At 39.6% G+C, this 22310-nt stretch overlaps 3 protein-coding genes across 4 annotated transcripts; 2 read left to right on the top strand and 1 right to left on the bottom strand.

Annotated features, from left to right (window-relative positions):
- The first annotated feature begins 6518 nt into the window (after window positions 1-6518).
- On the top strand, window positions 6519-8432 carry tspo (translocator protein). 2 transcript variants are annotated; one of them, XM_076268959.1, is made up of 4 exons: window positions 6519-6818; window positions 7376-7549; window positions 7667-7805; window positions 7985-8432. In XM_076268959.1, the coding sequence occupies exons 2-4, from the start codon at window positions 7377-7379 to the stop codon at window positions 8159-8161; spliced, it is 489 nt and encodes a 162-aa protein (XP_076125074.1). In that variant the 5' UTR covers window positions 6519-6818; window position 7376; the 3' UTR covers window positions 8162-8432. The 2 variants fall into 2 exon arrangements, with proteins under 2 accessions (XP_076125074.1, XP_076125075.1); XM_076268960.1 differs by having other exon boundaries at window positions 6521-6599.
- Window positions 8433-9674: 1242 nt separating this feature from the next.
- uqcc2 (ubiquinol-cytochrome c reductase complex assembly factor 2) lies at window positions 9675-14488 on the bottom strand. Its single transcript, XM_076268961.1, has 4 exons — window positions 14155-14488; window positions 13681-13755; window positions 12432-12501; window positions 9675-9853 (listed from the first exon to the last, which is right to left on the bottom strand). The coding sequence occupies exons 1-4, from the start codon at window positions 14290-14292 to the stop codon at window positions 9747-9749; spliced, it is 390 nt and encodes a 129-aa protein (XP_076125076.1). The 5' UTR covers window positions 14293-14488; the 3' UTR covers window positions 9675-9746.
- Window positions 14489-14526: 38 nt separating this feature from the next.
- tomm6 (translocase of outer mitochondrial membrane 6 homolog (yeast)) lies at window positions 14527-15910 on the top strand. Its single transcript, XM_076268962.1, has 3 exons — window positions 14527-14772; window positions 15001-15143; window positions 15709-15910. The coding sequence occupies exons 1-2, from the start codon at window positions 14672-14674 to the stop codon at window positions 15095-15097; spliced, it is 198 nt and encodes a 65-aa protein (XP_076125077.1). The 5' UTR covers window positions 14527-14671; the 3' UTR covers window positions 15098-15143; window positions 15709-15910.
- Window positions 15911-22310: the final 6400 nt, after the last annotated feature.

Below are 22310 nucleotides of genomic sequence, written 5' to 3'. Positions count from 1 at the left end.
TTAATCCATTGTTGGATAATATTCATAGGAAGCTCTGTGTTAGAATGTGCTTTCACACAAATTTTGTTGTCTCTTCTAGTTCCCATAGGTACAGCATACAATAGCTTGCAGAGGCCTCTGAAATCTCTCACCTCAGACATGTTTTGGTTGAAATAACGGAGCCATCACATAATACAGTGTCTTATTCTTTGTAACTTTTACAACATTTAAGTGAGCTACGCAAACCAAAAAGGTCAAAAAGCTCAAAAAGGCCCCAACTGTAGCTGCCAGTTTTAAATCTAGACTTACAACCAAACTGTTCTCAGATGCTTTCTGCTAACTGATCAAATGCACTTCCTGTTATCACTGAGTTACAACATTTTAAATCTGTCTTTTAATTATTCAACCTTGTGGGCTCTAGCGATGTTTCCGGCGATGTTTCTCATAGATCTCTCTTTCTCGAGGTCACAGAGTACTGTCGGTACGAAATAAAACGAAAACAATCGGTTTTACCTAGCTCGAGTTGCTGCTGCCATGCAGCAGCTACACTTTAGGGGCATGTTCATGAGCCCCCATATTCATGCCCCCATTAGCACTGTTGGCTGCAGCAACTCGTGCTAGGTTAAACCGATTGTTTTCGTTTGTACAGTAGAGTACAGTTATTTAGCCTCTCTCACAGCCTTGTTGAACCTATACTTCACTGTTTTGAGCTGTCTCTGTCACCACTCTTAAACGCTTCCTCCTTTTCCATCCTTAACCTTCTGTGCCTACCTGTAGGCTAAACAAGGGTTTGTCATTGTTTTAGCACACCCTGTATGTTGGTATGCAACTATCCTCACAGAAACTGATAATGGGACAGCCTCTGTATAGGCCTACTCATTCAAGCTGTTGGTAGTGGTCCGAGTCAGTGCATTTGTCCACTGCTTTCCTGTTTTTACAACAGGTTTACCACGTTTCAGGTTCTGCCTGTATGCTGGGATCAAGTGAACCATGACCTGATCTGAGAGTAATGCTGCACAAGGGACTGAGTGATAAGCACTGCATACTGTAGTGTAACAGTGATCTAAAGTGTTGTCCTCTAGTCATACATTTAATGAACTGTCAGTATTTAGGAAGTTCATGGCTGAGGTTTGCCTTGTTGAAAACACCAACAAAAACTACAAAAACAAAAACTACGGAGTCTGGGTTAGTATGCTCTAGTGATGTAGTACTCGAGTCCGGTCTCGGACTGGAGACCGGTCTCGAGACCAATTTCTGCTTTCTCGGTCTCGTCTCGGACTCGTTCCTTCAAAGACTCGGTCTTGACTCGGTCTCGGACCACAGTGGGAGGAGAAAGACTCGTAATTTCAGACCGAGTCCTCGAGACCAACGCATTTTTTATGTTCATATAAAAAAAACACACAACACATAACAACAATAATAATAAAATGCAATGTTGACCGGCATTATTTAAAAATGACATCCCATGGAGCAATGCAAAGATATTGCCGTCAGAGCCGTTTATTTATCTCTATGGCTCTGCTGTCGGTGAGTGCCTGTAGGTCAGCATAGTCCATATTAAGATGTTAAGACTGCTCCTCTAAACAATTCCCAATCTAGCTTAGTCTGTAGGCCTAATGGTTGATTATTAACTGGGGTGATATTAAATTATGAATATGAAAACTGACATGTTTTTATGGTCTTGGTATCGACTCGGTCTCGACTCCTAAAGGACTCGGTCTCTCAACTCGGACTTGCTTCCTCAAAGACTCGGTCTTGACTCGGACTCGACTGTATTTGGAAACCAACAGACTCGGTCTCGACTCGGTCTCGACCCTTCAAAGACTCGGTCTTGACTCGGACTCGGCATAGGCGGTCTCGTCCCCATTACTAGTATGTTCCACACACAGTGTCTGATCAGTGAGTGTGCACTGTGCCTCCTGTAAGATGGCTTGCAGTGGAATGTAAACACCAACCAGAATAATTGAAGCAAACTTTTGCAGGGAGTGGAAGTTTACAGTTAGTGAAGAATGACTCCAAGTCAGGAGAACAGTGCTGTTGAATTACTGTTACATCATTACACCAGGCGCTGTTGATATAAAAACATATCCTGTGTTATGCAAGGCCATCACCTGTGCTATACAAGGTCAATTGTCGACTACAGCTTGGCATTTAACATCGCCATTCCATCCAAGTGTGTCCACACACAGGGCCTTATTCTGAGCCAAATGTTGTTGGCTACTCCTAGTTCACTTGACTACGTAGCGCTACTCTGAAATCTTTGGGGATAAGTAGGCTAGATGAAAAAAAAGTATTGGTTTATTGTAAAATGTTGGACAAATATATATGCCAATTGTTTAATATTTGATGTGGCAACTTAATAAGCTATATTTGTCCCGATAGAATTCCACAGTAAATGTATTCTCGTAAATATCAACTTTTGACCTATGCATTAGCAGTAAATCTGAGTTATTGTGATTTGTTATAACCTACCATTTTCCTGTAGCCTAATGAGGGAAATGTTTCATAGTGAATATAGTAGACTAACAGCATAGACTTTTGAATAGATTAAAGTGAAGCATAGTATATTAATTTTTAGCGTTAATAACAAAACCGCTTGGGGATGACTTGATCACTTTCACTCCTCATTGGTCTGTAGACCTATATTCAGCTCTGGAAAAAAATGATAGACCACTGCGATGTTTTCTGAAATCAGCATCTCTACATGTATGACAGCCATTCCATTCTAGTGTCTGCTGAATTCCAACACAAGTACACCTCATTTTACTTAATGAGGTACCGATTAGGTGATCACCTGAACCAAATATTATTTAACAAAGAAAAGTATAAACTAGAAAATGTAATTCTGAGGAATTACCAGTGCATGAAATATGTAAAACGTGCATGTAAAATGCAAAACACACTTTTATTGCCAGTGCATGTGCATGTATTAACATAAAATACAAACTTTTATTTGAAAACAGTTGTGGGCAGAGGAAACAGTTGGCAGGAGTCATAGTTGATGACAACTGACAGTTGGAATGGCTGAACAGTTAAATAGTTGATTAGTTTAAATAGTTAAATTATATAATAGTAAATTATTGTAGTGAGGACTTTTATTTTGAAACAGTTGTGGGCAGAGGAAACAGCTGGCGGGAGTCATAGTTGATGGCAACTGGCAGTTGGAGTGGCTGAACAGTTAAATAGTTGGATAGTTTAAATAGTTAAATTATTTAATAGTGAATTATTATTGTGAGGACTTTTATTTTGAAACAGTTGTGGGCAGAAGATAGCCTGGAGATTCCAGACCTAAATCCGAAAGATATAGGGCCCTATCATGACAGTCAAAAGCGCATCGTCACTCGTCAAAAGCTTATTTAAATTTAGTAGGATGTCCAGTCCACATTGGGAGGGGTTTCGTTATCAAACATCGAGCGCATGGAGCAACAAGGTGTTCCTAGGTTTTTTAATCAGTCATATGGTATGTGTTTGGGGCGTAACATCATTTAAACCAATGAGAATGACATCTGTCATTACCTTTAACGGCGCAAAGCGCTATGTCAAATAAATGCATCGGTATTTTGACATTCAACGGCGCATTTGAAGGAGGCTGCTTGCGAGACCGTATGGAATAGTCATTCCACTAAACCATGCTTTTCTAAAACCTAGCATAGCCTTCACGCATTTGCACTCGTCTATTATTTGAACTCATTGGCAGAGTGAAACTAACTTCACCAAGGTGTCAGTCAACGACAAGACAGTTATATGCAGTTACTTTCACTATTGACTGACAATGGGTTACCATCGAAAACAGGCTGAAAAAGCAACACTTACCCAAATATTGCTCAAATGACTGAACAAAACAACATTTATCCTGCAGAGGAGTTGCTTATATCTCGTGACAGTGCATCTTCAGCTGTGCTCCATACGTGTCTCTCGCCTCTCCCCTAATCACTTTTAACCGTCATAACCAATTTGAAAATGATGGTGAATAACTACTCATCATGAGATGTACAGTATTTCGTAATATCTTTATTCTAATTATGTTTCCCATTGTAATCGTGCAATTTGTAATGTTTTGCATGGACGTGCGCTGGTGTGCGTTCATGAATGATAGAAGGATGGTGCGTGCACCTGCCAATATGACTGTTGACAATGCCCTCTTAAAATAACATATAAACAACTCGCCATAGACTTCTTAACCAGGTGTACAATAGCGATTTTTTGACAATGTGCCAGGCCACTCCCTAGGTTGTTAATTGCCACACCCATGGGCACATTGTTTAAAAAATAAACGTGCAAAATAAGGAATTAAACTTTGCGCCGGGTGGAAAACAAGTTTTACGCCAAGCGCCAGGGTGCAAAATACAGCCCTAAGGGTCTGGCCACGAATAATGTAATGGCCCAACTCGAGGGGCGGCACCAAGCATGCATTTGAAAATCTTACTGCACGCAATTGGATAACACTATACGACCAATGTTTACTGACTGATTCCGGACCTCGACGCAATTGGATAACACTACGACTGTCATCTGTTTAGCTCACCTCTGGTCTGCCTATATCAGATACAGAGATGTGATTGGTTCCCTGTGATCCAAGGGGCAAAAGTAACGGCATCATTACTCATTGCCAGAGTCTCTCGCTGAGCAAATTGATATTGTGCGCCCGCAAGAACACTGACTTAAAGGCACCTAACCCTAAACCTAACCCCAACCCTAACCTTAAACCATGCCTAACTCTAGTGCCTTCCAGGCAGCGCTGCCTTGAAGACAACGTTGGGGGCATAAAATACCAAGAAACTAGAAGCGAGGGAGACAGAGAGAGTTGGCCTAGTTGAGCAGAAAGCAGTTGATACAGGTGCAAATCAGTTTAATAAGCCCTTTATGATGTCATAGTGCCAATGCAAAGTCTATGGGGGAAAATAAGCTTGTTTTTTGTTAATATCTCAAAAAGTATAAAGTTTACAAAAATGAAAAATACATTCGCTCAAGTGTCATTTTCAAGACCTACATTACAAAGTTTGAATGAAGTTTCTACGTTAAACGGTTGAAGCTGAAAGAAAACTTTTGAGTGAGGCAAAGAAGGGTTCAATTCTGGCTTTACTGGCAGAGGGATACAGTGAGCGTCAGGTTGCTTCCATCCTTAAAATTTCTAAGATAGCGGTTCATAAGTGCAAGGTCAAGCAGCAGACATTGGGGACAACAAAGCTATGGCAGAGGGTGAAAACGACTCTCCACTGACAGGGATGACCGTCAACTCATTTGAATGTCACTCAGCAACCGTAACATCAAGTGACCTACAAAAAGAATGGCAAATGGCAGCTGGGGTGAAGTACACGGCGAGAACGGTTCGAAAGAGGCTAGGGTAAGGCTCAAGTTGTGTAAAGCCAGAAAAAACCTTCATCAGTAGGAAACAAAGAAGAGCCCCAATGTTCCCCAACTCTGAGGATTGTTTTTTTCCCAGCAGGACAATGCTCTATGCCATACAAGTCAATCAAGGTGTGGATGAAGGACCACTAGATCAAGATCCTGTCATGATCAGCCCAATCTCCAGACCTGAACCCCATTGAAAACCTCTATAATGTGATCAAGAGGAAGATGGTTGGTCACAAGCCATCAAACAGCTGAGCTGCTTGATTTTTTGTGCCAGGAGTGGTATAAAGTCACCCAACAGCAATGTGAAAGACTGGTGGAGAGCATGCCAAGATGCATGAAAGCTGTGATTGACAATCAGGGTTATTCAACCAAATATTAATTTCTGAACTCTTCCTATAGGCTATTATATTCCTATAGTTAGGCTATAACTCTTTCCAAACTACTGCATCTGGAGAGACAATCCTGAGAAAAATGAATAATTGTGTAAAGCAAAATCTTACATAACAGAATGCAAGATAGCCGTGGCATTCTACATTTATTCTTGTCATACAAGGCAAACCAACTAGTCTTGTGTGGAAAGATGCATAAAGCTTTTTTTTTCACACTTAATATGGTTCTGTAACAAAGCCATCATTATTAGAATGCCAAGTGAATTAAATGAGGGAATATAAAAGGAATATTACAACTCATGAAATCTTCCTAAGTTAAAACATTAGTATTGTGTTGTTTATAAATTAATATCAATCTGTTTCTTTGCATTATTTGAGGTCTGAAAACACTGCATCTAACTGCAAATAAATGCTCTAAATGACAATATTTTTATTTGGAATTTGGGAGCAATGTTGTCAGTAGTTGATAGAATAAAACAAAACTGTTCATTTTACTCAAACATAGCCTACCTATTTAAATAGCCTAACATCAGAGAAACTGATAATTTTGCAGTGGTCTTCAGAGCTGATAATACAGAGTTTTTCCAGAGCTGTATTTGTGTGTGCTAAGTATTTATTTGATTGCAGTTTTACACTCCTAATGTTAGTAATCTGGGGAGAAGCATTCAAGAATACATTTTCATTGTAGGCTAGGCCTGATCCTATGTATCTCACAACCTTTTACACAATAAATTGGAATCCTTGAATTCGTAAAGTTGATGCTTCCCCATTGCGGCGTTACCAGCCTCTTGCATTGCCCAGACCATTCACGTGAACATCCCAAACAAGGAAGTGGCTGCTGCAGGAATCCACACAATTTTTGGCTGAGTCTGCTTGGTGAATATTACAAAAGTCATGTCCGCGTTCGAAAGGCATAGAGAGGTCACACATTATCAATAGTTACAAAACTCGGCGCATTTAAAAATTAGGCGCACCCATTCTTATCTTATTCACGAGTGTAGCAACGACACAGTGACACACCAGCTAAGGAGAGGATAGCCTACTCGTACGATAAGCTAGTTTCTTGTTTTTTGGAACATCCAAGAGTCAGTTAAGGTAAGATACAATCAAATTCACTCGCGTTACAGATTAACAACATTTCTTATGACAAAATAGCCTATATTTTAAGCGCATACATTTGCTACTAACGTCTCATGACTGTAATGCTAATGTTATGTAACGTTAATGTTATGAAGTCTGGAGTCGAGGTAAGATAGTTGGCTAAACATCTGGACAATTCTCTACCTGTGAAGATTTAACACAAGTTAGAAGTAAAATATTGTGTTGTATTAGATATCCTGCAATCCATGTAATGTTCGAGCTACGTAGTCACGTAGCATAATTTGTGTCAAAGGGGAAAATGCATGCACAAGCTGTCATTCAGCTCAGCTGTCAAGAACTTTCTCAGCCTAACTTGGTTTCTTGCTGCTGTATTGTAACAATAATCAGTGACCGTAGGTTTAGATTGATGTTTCAGACTAGTAACTGAACAATAGGCTACATCTATTATTGTTTATTACATTTGATAGATAAACTATTAAACTATTTTTACATAGGCTACATTTGAAAGCGAACCAAGGTCTAATCGTTCAATGACCACTCTGTTGATACAGGATGTGGATGCCTATGTTGGGTCTCACTGCCCTGCCTCATTTAGGAGGGCTGTGTGGCGGTTTTGTCACTCGTAAAGAAGTGAAGACATGGTATCCAACTATAAACAAACCTTCCTGGCGACCTCCTAATGCAGCTTTCCCAATAGTTTGGACAACACTCTACACAGGCATGGGGTGTGCATGCTTTTATACATCATCACTGTAATGTACTGTAAGAAACACTATCCAGTGATTTTAGTGTATTGTTTGGCTTTAAGGTATGTAAGCTGACATTTATTTGTACTGCATTAGGTATGCCTCCTACCTTGTCTGGAATGAGCTGGGTGGTTTCACAAATGACGCTGTAGTACCTCTAGGACTCTATGGTCTGCAGTTGGCTCTGAACTGGGCATGGACACCCATCTTCTTTGGCGCACATAAAATTAAATTGGTCAGTGATAGAGGCATGATATAGACCCTTAAGGTGTTTTATTACACAATTTGAGTTCATTTTAGTGTATACCTTTTGTTTTGTATTTCATAATGATATGAAATAATATGCATTTGTTTGTCACTTGAGAAAATGTGCGTATTCTCTTTAGCACTGTAATATCTTCTGCTTCCTCACAGGCGCTGATTGAGATTGTGCTGCTCACTGGGACGGTGGGTGCCACCATGGTGTCCTGGTACCCCATCAGCCGCACTGCCACTCTACTCATGACCCCATACCTGGCCTGGCTCTGTCTAGCCACCACCCTGAACTACTGCATCTGGAGAGACAATCCTGAGAAAAAGGAAAAAAAATAATTGTGTAAAGCAAAATCTTGCATACATATAACAGAATGCAAGATAGCTGTTAGTGCTCCATGGCATTCTATATTTCTTCTTGCCATTCAAGGCAAAACAACTGGTAACCAACCTTGTTATATGTGTGGAAAGCTACATAAAGCTTTTTTTTTTCACTCTTGTGGTCTTGATTATGGTTCTGTTCTGTAACAAAGCCATAATTATTAGAATGCCAAGTGAGTTAAATGGTTGGGAATATAAAAGGGATATCAATTACAACTAATTTAGTTAATTATTGGTGTCTGTGCTTTTCTTTGTAGAGGTCTTACCTCTTTTCCTGGGTTCCTTACAGTTAGCCTATTTTAGCCATATGGTGTAACCCACTTCCAATGATTTACTATTTAAGATAGTGTCAGTGTCAGACCTGGTTATTGCACACACAGAGATGAGAAGGGTATGCATTCTTGAATTCGAGTAGATATTTCATGGATTCTCAGGGTTTAAATAATGACACATCATTCATCAGTTTTTTTTACTCAAATGATGGGAAAATGTCATAAAAAGTGTTTAGCTCAACTTGCCATGTTTCTGTGTAGGACTGAGCTGCGGTTACAGGGTCACAACAGGCCAATATTTATTGCCTTATTCACTGGTGCTATACTTTGGTCAGGACAAATATTTCTTAAGCTAGAGGCAGGACAGTGAGTGAATCAGGTTTATAGGCCAAGTATACTTGCGTATACAAGGAATTTGGTCTCTGCATTTATCCCATCTGTGAATTAGTGAACACACAGTGAGGTGAAACACACAATGAGTACACACTAACCCGGAGCAATGAGCTACCTTGCTACAGTAGTGCTCGGGGAGCAGTGAGGGGTTAGGTGCCTTGCTCAAGGGCACTTCAGCCGTAGATGTGGGCATGGGAGAGCAGTGCTCAACCACTTCCCCCGCCCACATTTTTCCTACTGGTCAGCAATCGAGCCTGCAACCCTTTGGTTTCAAGCCTGAAGCCCTAACCAGTAGGCCACGGCTGCCCCCCAGTGATTAGGAATTATAAACAGTGTGGATGAGGCACCCAATGAGGACAGTTTTGTAAAGAGTAGAACTTTACTTGCACTCGTCATCTATGTGCTGACCCCTGGAGTAAGGTAGGCTGCCATGCCAAATTCATGTATCTAACTAAACCAAAGTAGAAAGACAGGCAACCTTACCTCCTCACCAGTAGCAATCTAATCAGGCAACTTAATCTCATCTGAGGTTTATCAGATAGGGTTCATTTAACCAGCAGAAGGTGGTGAAAATATGAAGAGCAAGGGATGGACTTAATCTCACTTGTTGCCAGGTGCTGGGTGTGTACTTCCCGCTTAGTTACCCTGTTTATCTCTCTTTAACACATTCCCCAAAAATCAAGATAGTGAAAGTGAAATAATGTGCTTAAGTCATCTCAGACCTTAAAACTGAATAAAACTGTAGCCTCTAATTTTAACCCTCTTTTACCTCTTTGTTTTCAAGTAAAAACACTTACATATTCCTATTTAATTACAATATATTTTATTTATACTTGGACCAAGAAACAGGTAAAATATACAGAAAGAACATTGGCAAACTACTTTTCAGTGGGCTTTTCAGGGGTCTCCTCAGGCTTCGATGAGAATCGTTCCATCAGGGTCTTCCACAAACCCTTCTTCTCCTCGTCCATCTGCTGCATGTTCCCTGGAACACACCGGTAAGGCACATCAGTTCTTGGAATCATGTGTCACTTTTTATTACAATGAACATCAGCAAAGGGGGAAAAATAACTTCACAAATTTATTTCACCTGTACAGTCGCTGACAGATAAGATATTTACAACATCGGATGGATAGGTGCATTAGTAGCCATTGCAAAGTGCCATGAAACTGAATCCTGGCAATGCTTCACACACAAACAACGATAATATATGTTATACATGTTCCAAACAGTCAGTGTTTGGCAGTGTTCAGTTGTTGCATGACTGGAGTAAAAGCGGTTCTAAAGTCTGTCTGTCTGTGATATGATGAACCTGAGAAGTCTATCAGAGGGCCGCAAATCAAACAGATGATGTCCAGGGTGGGTTGGGTCTTTCAGTATGTCGACTGCTAAGGAAGATCAGAACAAATCCCCCAAAAAAAGGGTAGTAAGTTGCCAGTGATGTTTTAGCCAGTACTGACAGCCCACTGATGGGCTCTTCTGTCTGCCGCTGAGCAGCTGGCATACACTCGATAGAGTGGCAGTAGTAAGGACACCAGCAGCTTCTGCAGCAGCTTGTTTTTCCTAAAAAGAGTCGCTGCTGTGCCCTCTTCACTACTGTTGTGGTGTTGGTGGTCCAGAACTTGGGCAATGTCTTCCGGAACCAAAAAACAGGCCTTTCCATACAGTCAAGTCAATGTATAATGACTCTAGGTCTGCGCTTTCCTTTGGAAGTCTATTATGAGATTATTCTCGGAACACTATGCTGTCAGTCTAGACCAGGGGTTCTCAACCTTTTCTGCTTTAAGGCCCACCTATTCTATTTGTAACAAGCCGAGTTCCATTAAAAAAAGATCCCCAATTTGGGCTAGTTTTTCCTGTAGCTGAAGTCTGTTTCTTTTTGAAACAGTCAACCGGCTTACCAGCTAGAGTTGGGTGTCTTGTCTCCAGATGCCACTTTCCTTTTGAAGGCTTCAGCTCCTCATTTGACATTGTTAAGCCACACTCAACACACTGGGCTTTGGGCACCTCCATTGACAAAGCCATATTTTATGTAATCCGGATTGTATTTTTGCAGAACAGAAAACATTTTTATAGACATTTTTTTCCACTTCAGGGACTTTTCACTATCTATTCTAAGTACACCCCAGCATAGAACATGCTTGTCAAACTGAGCGCATCAAATAGAAGTTGGAACCAATAATATAGCTACTTTGATAGCTGCTATTTATTTAAGTTTAACATGGTTACTCTAAAACCACGGTTGTCAAACTGGGGTACGCGTACCCCCAGGGGTACGTGGACTGATTTCAGGGGGTACGCGAAAAAAGATCTAAGTCATATGCCTTTTCAAACTTTTTCTCTATCCCGCATTAACAAAATATTCGAGAGTGGAGACAGAGAGGGTAAAAGTAGAGCTTTTATGATGATCTTTGCAGCCTGCTGCAGCGCTGATTACAGCTCTGCGTCATAAACTTTGCCGACAGATATATATTATTTGTCGTGCACAATGGGAAAACAATCCTGTCAGAAATCATCCCAGTTGTGTCTATTTGACAAAAAAAATCATTTCAATCGATGGATAAATGGCTGAAACGGGTTCAGGCCATACCCAGAACGACAACTTCAAAGGAGTCACCTACCTGCTGTCGGGACAAGCTTTTCAGGTCGACACTATCATAGCAAATCCTAACTCTTGACGAGAGGTCTGATGCTAGCCAAACCATTAACATGGACATTGATGGAGATAGGGAGACACAGACTCTTCCCTCGAGACAACAAGACGATTTTGTGTGAGATTAGGTGCAGATCTATTTAAAATCATATATTCAGCACATTTGTAGGCCTACTATTGATGAGATTTAATATTATTGATGAGATAAAATATTATTAATAATGTTAATAGTAATAGTGTTGGGGGTACTTCGGAAGATCATAATGTCTCAGGGGGTACATGCCTGTTAAAAGTTTGGGAACCACTGCTCTAAAACATCTAATTTCCAAACAACTTGAAAACATTTCTCAGCCCACTAGATGGCGCTGCACGGTCCACTAATAGGCCCCGGCCCATTGGTTGAGAAACACTGGTTTAGACTTCATCCCTGTGCGCTGTCTAATCTGCTCCGGAGATCACTCCAACCACTGTTGTATCATTAGCAAACCTGATGGTAGTGCATTTGTTCTTACCATTCTTTTTTTCTGTCAGAAGAATTCCTGAATGAACTGTCAGTACATTGTTATGATTTGCAATAATCTACAGCTTTAAATGAGCATGTATAAAACACATTTCTGTAAGGCACACACATCAAGCCAAGTACTGATTCTAACCACAAACCAAGTTTGTTAAATCGACAATATTGTGTAGTAACCAAATTATTCCAAATAGTTTAGCATTGTACACCAATTGATTTACATAAAGTAAGAGAAAACTGGATCAACACTAACCATTTTTCTCCTTTTGGTCTGGCCATGACCTTTAAGGACTGAAGTACCACTTACTGTATCTAGAGAATATGACAAAGCTACAGGCCATCACATAGTTGAAACTGTAGATGAACATTAAGTTCTGAAATTGTTCCCTTACCTGTTGATAACAACATCCGACACTCCTCAACTGTAACACCTGTGAAACTTGTGTCCTTTGCTCGAGGAAACTGTGTCAATACATTTGAAAAACAATTCAAATTTTCCAAATCCACAAAATGTCATTTAACATTAGTGACTGATATTTCTATTACCAGCCAAACTCTGCTTCATGCATTTACTGCAACCTGTCATTTTAATGACAAAAAAAAACTACAGTCACAATGGTTTAAATGGTTCTGTATGTGACATTGGAAATAAACATAGTTTTGTTTACATTACGGTGTTACCATTGATTCAGACTTATTCGAGTTATGTTTACTATAGCAACATCAGTCATACTAGTTAAAGATCTGGAAAAAAATAAGAGACCACTGTTGCTGAGTGACATTGGAATGAGTTGACTGTCATATTCAAAATTAAGACATCAGACATTGACATCAGACAACATTGACATCAGACAACATGACATCAGAAAAATGTGCAGTGGTCTCTTATTTTGTTTCCACAGCTGTACATCTAACCACAATGAAATCATTGAACTCAACACTCAGTTGCCATGCATCAAATTTACTCAATTATGTAAGCACTAGTTAACAAGATAATCGATGCCGTATGCCAGTACTGTAGCAAGAAACAAAACAGGAGAATGACAAGGTTAAAATCCCTGTGCGCAGCCCTTCTTTCTCCAGGTGCTGATGATGTGCAGTTGAGCTAAATTGAAATCTCAAAGACGAGTATGTCGCACACTGGAGGATATATTTTTGGTGCACTTTCAGTAAACACACAGATTAGGATGCACAATAAATAGTTTACTAAACTACTTGCTACCAGTATTCAAGCTTGAACATTCTGTTTACAGCATTAATACTAAAAAAGACGAATAAACCTTTACAAAAAAAAATAACTGTATATGGCACAGTTATACTGCTGTTTTTCTGAAGTACAATGCCGTTAAGTAATATTTTCGTGTAATGTGCAGTAGCCTTCATGCCCCTTTTTTCTCGTGTCTAAATATTGCATTTCCTGAATATGAACTGCAAATAATTCCTCCAAAACTGCAGTTTGGATACTCAGAATACTGCAATTTTGACAGCTTAAGTAGTGTAGTTATTGTCAGGGAACATCACAATAAACAAACATGATTGACCTCACCATCATCATTACCTGACCTAAGGGCGAGATCCTAAAAAAAGTCCAGATTTGTAGGACAGATTTAGGACAAAGACAGATTTGTAGGCAACCCTTACCTTTTCCCTGTACATGTTACTGTTGATTCGGGCCAAGCTTTCGTACATCTGGTCACATTTTTCTGGGTCTGACAACTGCCAACACAGACATACACACGAGAACACAGTGCTAAGACACATTTCACTTATTTACACATCAACACCATGAGTAGCCTAGTTGCATATTTCCAAAACGAATGCAATTAAAACGGTTTAGGCTACAGCAGAGGTGTTATACAACGCAAGTCAAGGACACAATACAACTAGTTTAGTAGTTAGACGACTAAATAGATTTGCTCTGCCGGTGTCAATCTAATTTACTCATATCAGAAATTAGGATTAATGTTAAACATAAGTAGGCCTACATCAGAGTGTGGTAACGTTATTATGTTATGTACGATGAAACTGCTCATGACGAGGTCATGCATAGTTGTAAGCTAGTTGGCCATCATGAAGTGACTAGAATCAATTCGGGAAAATCGTGGAGCCACAAACCTGGGTATTTTCTCCTTCACGAAATGCATGCGCTACTCTCTGTCGAAGGAACGTGCCTAAATCACGACCTTTTTTTGATTCGTCCCTTGGCCATTCTTCGCAGAGTTTGAGAAATCGTCTATACCTTGTGGCGGACATTTTTGTGAGGTTAACGCATACGGTCTATGGGTTAACGTTAACTTTGATGTACGTTAATACCAGGCGACAAGTAAATTCCTATTGTATGTCCTGTTTTAGTCATACGTTCTCAGAAACATAGAACTGGTCAACATCAATCACGGGCATACTAGACACAGTAACAAATCTAAATATTTAGCGACACCTTTAAGAAGAAATCGCTGCTCGCTCGGTTGCCGTAGTTTCCGTTTTCCCAATGCTATAACTTCCGGGTGTCATTACACGGAGGTCAAGGTGTCCATGCGTGTTATATATTCTTTAACTGTCTATGGTTATATACGTTTATAGATATAGGATACCAAATAAATCTGGTAGTTTTCACAAATAGAATTCATTAAATATGAGTGGACCGACAAAGAAAGCCGGATCGGGATCATCTGGAGTCTCGGAATGGATCGGTAAAGCCTGTCGTTTTGCCACAGACAGAAATGATTTCAGAAGGTAAATAACGTTAGTCAATATCAAACATTTCGCTATAAACTAGACAACTATTGTTATTATCTTGTAGTTGGAGTGAGAAACTATGTTTTTGAATTATAAATGATTGCAATAAATCCCAGGGACAAGTCTGCGAATGAACGAATGCGCAGTCTTCGGATTAAGGGTGTCTGTTGAGTTAGCTTTTGCCCTCCGTATAAAATCTTGTATTCGTGTGTTGTGTTTTCAAAGGAATCTCCTCGTCAACCTGGGTCTGTTTGCAGCAGGCGTTTGGGTAGCGAGAAACCTGTCAGATTTTGACCTCATGGCCCCTCAGCCAGTAACATAGGTGGACAGAAGTGTGTGGAAATCATAATGCAACATTAATGTAACAGGTAAAATAATGCCAATGTATACTTTTTGCACTGTCAGCTTTAATTGCTGGAACTGGGCTGGGATGACAAAATCATATTAATAATCATGTTTGTATTGATTGACTTTTGTTGTGCAGTATAGCTTTACTCTGTAGTAATCACATTGAGTCTCATTGTATATTCTTATATTATGATGCTGAACTGATGGGGCAAAATGTCCCCTGATGACCATGTGTTTATTTTAATTATTATTATTTCTATTGTAAAGGCACACTTTAATTCCATTAAAATGTGCATACCCTCCTACATTATTTTGTAGACTAGTTGTTGCTCCCATATGAAGTGCCATCATAGACATGTCATGCATTTCAGTGGTTTAGCAAGTGAGACCACTTTAAATAATCATGATTTGTTTCTTGTTTTTTTGTCATGTATTCCCAGGAAAACTCCTAATATTGCAGTTAAAATATGAATTATGATTTTAATGAATGTTTTTATTAGCTTAATACAGCTCAAATAAAGAATGTTTACCCTTGCATATGACACTTCATACTAGACACTGACACAGTCTTTCTTGTTGTCTTAGATGCTGACCAAACTATCCATCTTAAAAGAAAATGGCCTGCTACACAGTGACCAATGGCTGGAAGGGGTTGTCTCCCGTGATAGTGTGTTGAATTAAGAATTTTCTTATCGTAATAAATGTGTTCTGTTTGTGCTGCTTTCTAAGTTTTTGAGAGGTGACATGCTGTGATATTTAAAATGGATAAAAGTTCCCTAAAGTAAAAGCAGCAGCTTCTGTGTGTGTTTATGATATTTTGCTTGGAGCTATTGATGTGTCTGTGAACATACAAGGTCTGAGTTTTTATTTAGTATCTAAAAATGGGCACCATTAAGAGAAAAAAGCCCTCAGTTAATGTCTCAATAATGATCATAATTATATGTTACTGGCAAGGTATGCTCACACACAAGGATTTTGTTAATACCTACAGATTTCATAGATCACATGGGCATCCGTGGCCTACTGGTTGGGTAATCAAACTTGTGACTGGAGGGTGGCTGGTTCGATCCCTGACTGGTAGGAAAAAATGTGGGTGGGTGGGGGGAGTGATTGAATAACGCTCTTCCACATCCACGGAAGAGGTGCCCTTGAGCAAGGCACCTAACCCCCAACTGTTTGGGTGCCTAACAGGAAGGGGCTGCCCAATGTTGATCACTGACTGATGGGTAGAACTCCTCCCCACATGAAAGATTATTTAATGTGTTAAATTGTCAAAAAGAACCCCAGGGCCTATTCGATACTCACACATATCTAAGAATAAGAAACAGGCTACTATACATCTCACAGCGATTTGAGAGACTTTCTAATGGATGGTTAATTTTTCGGGCTTTGGTTTAGCTGGTTTAGCTACATTTAGGGCAGCAGCCTATGGAGATGTGATTAAGCAAGTTAAGTTGTTGGCTTTGTTTGAGTAATGGGAAGTTGTGATGCACTCTGTCTTTTAAAGGACACCAGGCAACGTTTTCGTGTTAATTAATCATCTTCGTAAATCGGTATATGGTTAAATGACTCATTACAGGGCGAATGAAGATTATCTCGCCCACCCCTACTGCCTGTAGGAAGAATATCCCGCTTGCAAGTTCGGTGTATCCGACCCGCCGACTTCAGTCTCACAAAGTCTCAGACATCGTGAGAAGCAGGATCAGTTTACATCCTGCATCCCCAGCACAGAGGCAGGCTAACAAAACGCTAGCGATTGTTGCAAACATGTATAATGGCAGAGCCGGCGAAGAAGCAGCGAAAACCCTTGACGGAAGACGAAAAGGAAAAGAGCTTCAGACACGTACAGACGCTAGGGGGAGCTTCGTAGAGAAAAAGCATCAGGCTTGCCTCGTGTACCTTTAATTATTCTAGGCTACTTTGATTGTCGTGTAATGATAAAGAAAACGAAAGTAGGAATGTTTCAAAACAAATTAGGGTAACTGGCAACATGATTGGGTATGAGAAAGAGCATCCCAGAGAGGCAGGTCTAGAAGTAAAGATGTATTCATCACTCTGTAAACCTGTGTGCACAAATTATGAAACAATGTAATTTTAATGTTTCTTAACATGAAATTGTGAAGCATTTGAGGAGTTCATCATCTACAGGCAGGGGTGGACAGTAACTACATGTACTTGATTACTGTACTTAAGTATGATTTTTGAGTATCTGTACTTAGTATTAATATTTTTTGAAACTTGTGACTTTTACTCCACTACATTTGAAAGACAAATATTGTACTTTTGACTCCACTACATTTGAAATATGAGCATAAAGTATTTGTTACTTTTAACCACATTTGAGTCTTTGAATGCAATAATGCGATTGACCATCTTGAAGTTCATTTTTTTCCAATAGTGCAATTTGAACTTGGCTGAATAGATTCTTCATCAGAACATCCTCCATGTAGCCTGGGAGAACACTAACCTGTTTGCAATAAATTCATCAGAACATCCTCCATGTAGCCTGGGAGAACTACACAAACCTGTTTACAATTGAGACTTGAGAAGTGGTCTGTGGGGTATACTACGAAGCACGTTAGACATATCTAGGCTATCGAGGCTTTACAAAGCCTTGACTCAGGGGTATACGTTAAGTGATACTACATTGCAGTTATGTGATATATTTGTCAAACTAGGCTTTCAGCTCAGATCTGTGCGCGTTCTCGGTGTTGGGATGACTTTGGCCAATCGTGTAACGTGGAGACGCACAAGACCGCCTCTATTTAAAAACAATTACTTCCGCATTCACGAGCGATAGCTTAATCTACACTGCGGTCATTTTTTTGTGTCTAACCTTTAACATCAAATAAATCAATTGTCATCAGTTGTTGTATGGTATGCACGTCCATAGTGGGATATTTGCACACACAGCACTATTAAAGCGCATTCGAGATCCAAAATGTTAGTAGAGGCGGAGCTTCACCTGTAAGATATATGACAGAATCCTACACGTGAGATAACTTCGTTTTTAAGACAATTGATTGGTCAGTGTGCGGTAGATTACACGATTTGAGCTATAACTTAGCACATAACCTCCTCCCGACCAGGTTTGGTTGACAGCATAAGATACCATGGTGATATAGCGACACTAAAACAGATCCACTTTCGTGTCACAGCATAGCCTGGCTTTGAGCGCAACATACCTCGCTAACCCACTAATCGAGATTCGTAGTACACCCCACTGGTGTTAATCAGGTTATCCGCATGATCATTGTGAAATTGGACACCTGACATTCACCACATAGCTATATCTTAGCGTACATCATTAAACGATAAATATTCTACTCAAAATTTGAGTATATAAATGATTAATATATAATAATGATTTAAATTATCATTGCATCCATTATGATTTAAATTATATTATTGCATCCATTTGAATAGTTGCAAGGTTATGAAAATAGGTCAAATGTTTTTGTTGGATGTAAGTCCTATGAGTGACCAAATTATGTAGCCTATACCCTATTACTGTAATGACCAAATAAACATTACATTACTGAGAGAAAGTGGAATAGAACATTATGTCCAATATTCCAATATATGGTTTAATGTTCTGCATTATGTCCAATATTCCAATATGTGGTTTAATGTTCTGCATTTCTCATTATAGGTCACTTTGATACTAAAAGAATGATTCTATGTAATGACTTTATGATATCTGTACTGTCCCTGTGTATATCTCTGTGTGACTGTGTTTAAGCAGGAATATTATGACTTTGCAGTGTTTCACTGTTCTGCATGGCTGCGTCAGTAGCTATCTGCTCCGGATTGCCAGGTTGCCACTAATCAGGGTCTGATTCAGTGTAGTCCACGTGAGATGGGATGACCAACGCCATCTCCCGTCAGCCTGGAAGGATACTTAAACCCTAACTATTTCCTTGTCCAGTTAGAGCAGCTGATGGATCTTTAGGTGAAGTCATGCGGTCTCTCCCTTGATGCGCACCATTGTAAATAAACTCTGTTCCTGATTTTTCATACTATTGGTCTGACTGGGTCTCTATTAAATCTATGGTATCAAAATTACCATCAGTTTATGATGGTATCAAAATTACCATCATTACAAGGACAAGTACTTGTACTTCTGGATACTTTTAAGTAAAGTATTTTTAAAAGCAAGTACTTTGTACTTCAACTTTAGTAAAAAAATCTGACTTAGCAACTTTCACTTGTATTGGAGTAATATTTGACAAGGTATCTATGCTTTCACTTTAAAGTAAATGAATTATCTACCTCTGTCTGCAGGACATAATATAAAAACACATTTAGAGAAACCAGAGAAATCTTTGTAAACAAGAGATAGAGCTGAAAAACAATATTGGATGGCCGTGGTCTTTTGGACCTCAGATGGCACCCCAGATAGCAATTTCCTTTGGGCCGGATCCGCATAAAAGCCTTTAGATCCGCCTGTAGCGGACATACGGTATCTGGCTGTGGGCCAGATCTGCTCCTGATAGGTTTCAGCTCTGCTAGTAATGCTGTTTTATCACCGGTTTACAGATTTGTCCCAGGTCCGATTTCCGCAACTCAACTGGAAGTCAGGAAATGCGTTTAAAATACAAAACACTGATTTGGCCCAAACCTGTGATACGGATATGAGCCGAAGGACCATTTTTTCACAGCAGACCCAGGTGGTAATGATATTAATTAAGGTGCTGATTCTGCTAAATTGACTGTCCTTTCCCTACTTCATTGTCAACTGGCTGCTAAAGGGAAAAAAAGGTATTTTGGAATGGCACACATTTAGAAACCATGGGGGTGCACTATGCACTTCATTTCTACAGTAAGGCTGGAAAAGAAGATATAGTTGGCTCAATATTGATCATATGCTCGTTTCATTATTTTTATTATTACCTAGCAGTGGTAAAAGTAGTCAATTGTTGTTTGTGTCAGATCAAACAGTGCTATGAGACAACCCCATATTCTTTGCCACGCATGCAGAAGTCCAAGCAGCTAGTAACGTTAATCAAGAAACAGTGATAACGCTAACAGGATCACTGATGATAAAAAAACGAGTGTAATTGTGACTTAGCCTATTTTCAAAAAGGAATAAATGGCTAATGTTTATTTTGTGTTGTTTCAGATTGACCATGGAGATGACTGAGGAAGACAGCCTGAATATCGATGGGAACAGTGTAACACAACTTTGTCTGGGATTGCACTTCTACAGCCAGGTTGTTGAATAAAAAAAATAATAATAAGATACTTATTTGTAAAGTTTTTTTTACCCCCTATTGTGTTTGTAGCCTAGCTTATGTTTATTAGTTGAGCTGTTGGGAAAACGTTACGAACTTTAGCCTGGGTGAACCTATAACGAACCTGTTAGCAAATGTGTAGCAAACAGATTTTTCAGGATAATTAATTACCAATCACATTTCACATGTCAAATAAAGCCAGCTGATATCTGATAAACAGGTCCGCACACAATAAGCGGACCCGTATTGCATGTGATAACCAGATCTGGAACACGTCAGTAACACAGACTATACGGAACTGGGCCAGTCTTAGCCCTTATTGGAACCAGATCCGTCAAACGGATCCAGACCAGTTTTGGACCGATGTGCTTTTGGACGCTGGATCAGGTCCATTATGCAGATCCGTGCCGGCGTTCCAGTTTAGATGGTGAGCAGGTTAACTTGTGATATTTGCATAAAATCTGTGAATATTCAACAAGACCCTGCCTACTTGTTAACAAAGCTTTGCTCTGCCTCCGCCCTTCCAGTGCTGGAGATTCACATTTTCACAAGCCTACAGTGCGTCAGAATATGAAGCAAGATCTTGCCGAAAACATGCGGGAATCGCTATGTATAATGCATGTCTGCTTAAGCATCCACACAAAATGTTGTGCAAACAGGAAATGTGTCAAAGTAAATCAGCGAAGGTTTTGTTGGGTTTCGAACATGAGTCTCACTGAGGCAAAATGTTCCAAGCAAGCACTGTCACCACTACGCCACAGAGAGCACCACTTCTTATTAGTCTATTAGACTAGTCTACTAGCTTACTAACTATCCTGATGTCCATGTTAACTGGTGATAGCCTATAACATGAGCAAACACAGCGAATGCATGCCTTGAATAATGCAGATTAATTTTGCCTCAGTAATTTTGCATCACAAACAGTAACAAATGACCCTATCAGACGTTGCTCGTTTTTTGTGCAGAAAGCAAAAATTATGAAGATCACTTAGGCCTCAAACTGCTCACTAAAATAGCAAGCTAGCAGCAATAGTCCACCCTGCTAACCAATTGCACCACTGGTTATTTTGTAATGAATATCTTGATCGATTGACAAATAAGCTGTCACAAGACAACATAGACCTACATTAATTTAATAGGAACGCCATGCTATTGCATATATGCTTATTTTTGATTGAGCTTGGTCTGGTGAAAGCCAGACTAGCCATGGACCTCAGTTACACAATGCAAGGGAACATGAATCAGCCTATATTTGCACGAACAATAATGGACAACAGCTCTTCAACTTTGGCCCGTTAAAATGTGTATGAACAGTCTAGCGACGCATTTCATCAAGGCCCATTATGTCAGTCATTTGCACCACTGGTTAGATGTTAAACAGCATTTCGTTTCAGACTACTGTTACTTAATTTGTGCATTGACAATAAAGTATTACATGAACTAAAGATGACTAAAATCTTATGTAGAAGAAGAAACATTCACAAAAAATCCATCCATCCAAAAATGACCTTTGTTTTTGATAGCTGTTGAAAACGGCATGGAACTGACAGAGATGTTTTTGTTTATAAATAAATAAATAACATTATGCTGATACCTTTTGCTTTTCCCAAATACAATGTAGCCTACAGGTGTAAGTGACCTTTCATCAATCCAGTTGCAATGGATGAACTGTGATGAACTGCCCTACTTGTGATTGTTTAGAGATTTTAAAGGTTTTATAACAATGCTACATCTTCTTTGGCTATTCTACAATCTATTCACCTTTTCAGCACCAGTAGGCTACTTTCTGTGCAGCTGCACACACACACTCAGGCATGCCAAACAAGAATACACAAAAGTTTCAAGAGTGGGGGATGGAGTAAAATATGGAGACAAATTGAAGTGTGATTTATTTTCGCGGAACGGATGTACAGGACTGAGCGGCGGTCATATTTTGTACCGTTATGCGGTACA

Source organism: Alosa pseudoharengus, unplaced genomic scaffold (genome assembly GCF_046254945.1).
Source record: "Alosa pseudoharengus isolate Yale_2024_CS ecotype anadromous, Long Island Sound unplaced genomic scaffold, YU_APseudo_1.1 YU_APseudo_1.1_scf_5, whole genome shotgun sequence".
Lineage (NCBI taxonomy): Eukaryota > Metazoa > Chordata > Actinopteri > Clupeiformes > Clupeidae > Alosa > Alosa pseudoharengus.
This window is presented reverse-complemented; position numbering and strand designations above follow the sequence as displayed.

Coding starts and splice junctions, on each gene's coding strand:
- tspo (XM_076268959.1), top strand. CDS start 7,377: ATGTGGATGCCTATGTTGGGTCTCACTGCCCTGCCTCATTTAGGAGGG. Junction 7,550..7,666: donor ACACTCTACACAGGCATGGG/GTGTGCATGCTT, acceptor GTACTGCATTAG/GTATGCCTCCTACCTTGTCT. Junction 7,806..7,984: donor GCGCACATAAAATTAAATTG/GTCAGTGATAGA, acceptor GCTTCCTCACAG/GCGCTGATTGAGATTGTGCT.
- uqcc2 (XM_076268961.1), bottom strand. CDS start 14,292: ATGTCCGCCACAAGGTATAGACGATTTCTCAAACTCTGCGAAGAATGG. Junction 13,756..14,154: donor GTGAAGGAGAAAATACCCAG/GTTTGTGGCTCC, acceptor CTGTGTTGGCAG/TTGTCAGACCCAGAAAAATG. Junction 12,502..13,680: donor GTAACATGTACAGGGAAAAG/GTAAGGGTTGCC, acceptor GTATTGACACAG/TTTCCTCGAGCAAAGGACAC.
- tomm6 (XM_076268962.1), top strand. CDS start 14,672: ATGAGTGGACCGACAAAGAAAGCCGGATCGGGATCATCTGGAGTCTCG. Junction 14,773..15,000: donor GACAGAAATGATTTCAGAAG/GTAAATAACGTT, acceptor GTGTTTTCAAAG/GAATCTCCTCGTCAACCTGG.